Source organism: Glycine max, chromosome 7, assembly GCF_000004515.6.
Source record: "Glycine max cultivar Williams 82 chromosome 7, Glycine_max_v4.0, whole genome shotgun sequence".
Lineage (NCBI taxonomy): Eukaryota > Viridiplantae > Streptophyta > Magnoliopsida > Fabales > Fabaceae > Glycine > Glycine max.
Window position 1 is genome coordinate 38339086 of NC_038243.2, and position 3460 is coordinate 38342545.

The 3460-nt window shown below is 38.7% G+C and overlaps 1 protein-coding gene across 2 annotated transcripts; it reads left to right on the top strand.

Moving 5' to 3' along the window:
• Nucleotides 1-213: 213 nt before the first annotated feature.
• On the top strand, nt 214-2947 carry LOC100812420 (transcription factor HHO2). Of its 2 annotated transcripts, none has more exons than XM_006583806.4 (5): nt 214-628; nt 768-1045; nt 1396-1792; nt 2233-2306; nt 2459-2947. In XM_006583806.4, the coding sequence occupies exons 1-5, from the start codon at nt 421-423 to the stop codon at nt 2735-2737; spliced, it is 1236 nt and encodes a 411-aa protein (XP_006583869.1). In that variant the 5' UTR covers nt 214-420; the 3' UTR covers nt 2738-2947. The 2 variants fall into 2 exon arrangements, with proteins under 2 accessions (XP_006583869.1, XP_003529382.1); XM_003529334.5 differs by having other exon boundaries at nt 215-628; nt 2230-2306.
• The last annotated feature ends 513 nt before the right edge of the window (nt 2948-3460 follow it).

Here is a 3460-nt window from a genome sequence, read left to right on the forward strand (position 1 = left end):
ATTCTTGTGTGAATGTTTGAGAAACAAAAGAAATATAAAGATTTATAAAACAGCGGAAGAAATGTCGATAGATATATCTTATTATTATTATTATTATTATTATTATTATTTACCTAGGAGAAAATAAAAAATGATAGGAATGAGTTTAGAGAGTGGGAGGGAGATGTTGGATTAAATACGCGAGGACCCGAAAGTGACCTTTAAAACCTCCGTCGTCGTTGCTTTCTTCTCTCTCTCACATTCCCTTCCGCAGAATCTTTTCGTTCTGAAATTTCCTTCACATCCAACCCACTTTCCTTTTCTCTCTCCCTCTCTTATTATTTATTTATTCATTCATTCATTTCGCTCTCTCTCTCCCCCTTCTCCTTTCTTCCTCTGCAACCAAAATCTGAATCTTAGGGCACCAACACCTTTGATCCAATGGGTTCGGTTGCCGCAGAAGAACTGAACTTAGATTTAAGATCCTCCTTCGTCCCCAAAACCATCACCGATTTCCTCCGCCACCTCTCCGCCAACAACAACCACCCTGCCACCCTCCGCGATTTCCTCTCCCGCCTCGAAGACGAGCTCCGCAAGATCCACGCCTTCAAACGCGAACTCCCCCTCTCCATGCTCCTCTTAAACGACGGTGCGTTTCGCCTCCGCGATTATTTTATTTTCTGAGACAAAACTAAACATTAGAACACTCCTAGGACAGATTTGTTTATCTGTATTCGCAAACATCTTCACACGCCATCTAAACGTCGTCGTTTTTCTCTTTGTTGCAGCAATTTCCGTTCTGAAGGTTGAATCGCAGAAATGCTGCAGGGTGGCGCGCGATTCGCCGCCGGTGCTGGAGGAGTTCATTCCGTTGAAGAAGGAGCTTGGTGATCAGAGCGAGGAGGAGGAGGAGAATGATGATGACAAGGACGATAACGAATGCAGGGATAAGAGGAATTGGATGAGTTCCGTTCAGCTCTGGAATAACAACACTACCACCACTACTACTAATAACAACAACAATGCCTCTGATCGCAAACAACTACTTCATAAATTACAAACCAAGGTAGAAGAATAACTAACTAAAAAACACAAAACCTAGATTCAGTTAGATATTTATGTACTTCTAGTGTTAGTTTTCAAATCAAAATTAGAGTTTCACCTCAGTAATCCGTGTAACAAAAGATTCTAATTAAGGAAAAAGCGAAACTCTAATTCTGATTGGAAAACATAGCAATCACCGAAAACATTAGTAACTGTAATGGAATGTTATTTGTTTATGAGAATGCTAAGATTTTGAACACAACAATGGAAAGAAAAAAGAAATACATTGATACATTAAGATTATTTCTGATTATCGTTGCTCAAGCAATTAGTTAATCAGTTTTGTTTTTGTTTGTTTGTTGGTGATGGCAGAAAAGTGAAGAAGGGCAGTCTGTGGCTGAGGATCCTTTTCAGACTTGTAGTAATAGAAATGGGGGAAGAAGGGCATTTATGCCTTTCTCTAGGTACTCTTCTTCATCATCATCTGTGCCGGTGACAACAGTGGGGCTGGGGGCTGCATCCAAAGAAGAGAAGGAAGAGAGTGTTAGGAATAGGCTTTCTCTTCTGACGCCTTCTGTGAAAGAAGGGTGTGGTTCAAGGGGATCAAGGAGCAGTTCTAACAGGGCTGTTTCTTCTTCTCCTCCCACGGCTCAGCCGGGTTTGCGTGCGACTTCGCTTCAGCAGACTGCTAGGAAACAGAGGAGGTGCTGGTCCCCTGAGTTGCACAGACGATTCGTTAATGCCTTGCAGAAGCTTGGAGGTTCTCAAGGTTAGAAATTCAAATGCTTTTTTAATTGTTCTTTCCATCTTGGTATGAAATTGAATTGTGATCTATGTGTATTTCACTATCTTAAACTAGAAATGTCAAGTTATTTTACAATTTCTGATATGGGGTTTCATAATAACAGACTCAACTCTGGTCAATTAGGAAATAATAGGTCAGTAGAATTCCAGGAATTTGGTGCTGTTATTGGGTTGAAATTATAGATGTTGGTTGAAATTAGGTAGTGTTTGTTCTGTTTAGTTCATGTGTAAAGTTGTGACTTGCTTAAAGTTAGATCAGAAGACAGACAGATAGATAGCCAGGAGTGTTATAGATGTCGTATTATCTGTCAATCTGTAAGTTTATTTGGAAGGGCATGATAATAAAATTACACCTTTGTTTGGTTCATTTGTCTAATTAAACTTCTGTGCTGTTAATTGCAGCAGCTACACCAAAGCAAATTAGAGAGCTTATGCAGGTTGATGGCCTAACTAACGATGAAGTGAAGAGCCATTTACAAGTGAGTTCTTGGAACTTGTTTTTTTTTGGTCCATTTAACTGCTTGTCTTTTGTGATGATTCATGAGGCATTTAAGGAAAAAAATCACACCAAGTTGTAATTATGTTATGAAGTTTGGATTGAGATTGATGATACGGTCATGTATGGTTGCAGAAATACCGACTTCATACGCGGAGAGTTCCTGCTGCAAGTTCTAATCAGCCAGTTGTGGTTCTTGGAGGTTTGTGGATGTCTCAAGATCAGTACAATGACTCTTCAAAAGTTAGCAGTTCAGGGTCAGGTTCTCCTCAAAGTCCTCTTCATTTGGCTGCAGGGTCCCGGGGAGGGACATCTCCTACTGAAGGTGACAGCATAGAAGATGATGAAGATGCAAGATCCGAGAGTTATAGTTGGAAAAGTCATATGAACAAACCAGGAAAAGTTGATGTATAGGATACTACTCTCCACCATGAATTTTGCAGATAAAAGTATACATGGGAGGAGTTTTACCACTACATAAGAATAATACTACATGATACATAAAAAAGAGGGTCAACGATAAGAGGCAGTTGTAGTTTTTTTTTAAGGTTTAGCTTTGCCTTATATACTGCGTGAGTTTTGATATGAGACTCCGAATTAAAATATCATTTTCCTTCGCTTTAAGAAGCTGGATATTTTTTTTTCTCTATCATAAAATTCTTTTATTTCGTTTTGTCATGGGAACTCTCTGATCCCCCCAGAAGAAATTAATTACTAGTCCAATATTTAGATGGTCTCTCTGCATGTTTGGGTGGACATTGGCTTTTCTAATTGCTGGTGGATTTGTCTATTTTCACGAATAAATCACTTCACGAATTTTAGAGATATCTTTTCGTAATTATTCCTGTTTTCCTCGTACTTTTTTTTCCTATTGTATTAGACCTTGCCTTGTTCTGTGCACGCAAACTGATGAAACACTGAACAAGAAGTGTTTCTGCCATTTCATTGGGTTCTGACTATGATTGCAATGTTGTGTCAAATCAGTTTGAAAAGCAAATTTTATTTCTGATGCGGCGGAAGGATCCTCTCTTAAAATAAAGCAAATTCTTGTTTATGTGAATTGATTTTGATGACAGAAAATGTGATTTTTTCTGAAAATAAATAAGCAGTTAACCTATATGTAAAAGTTATAAATCA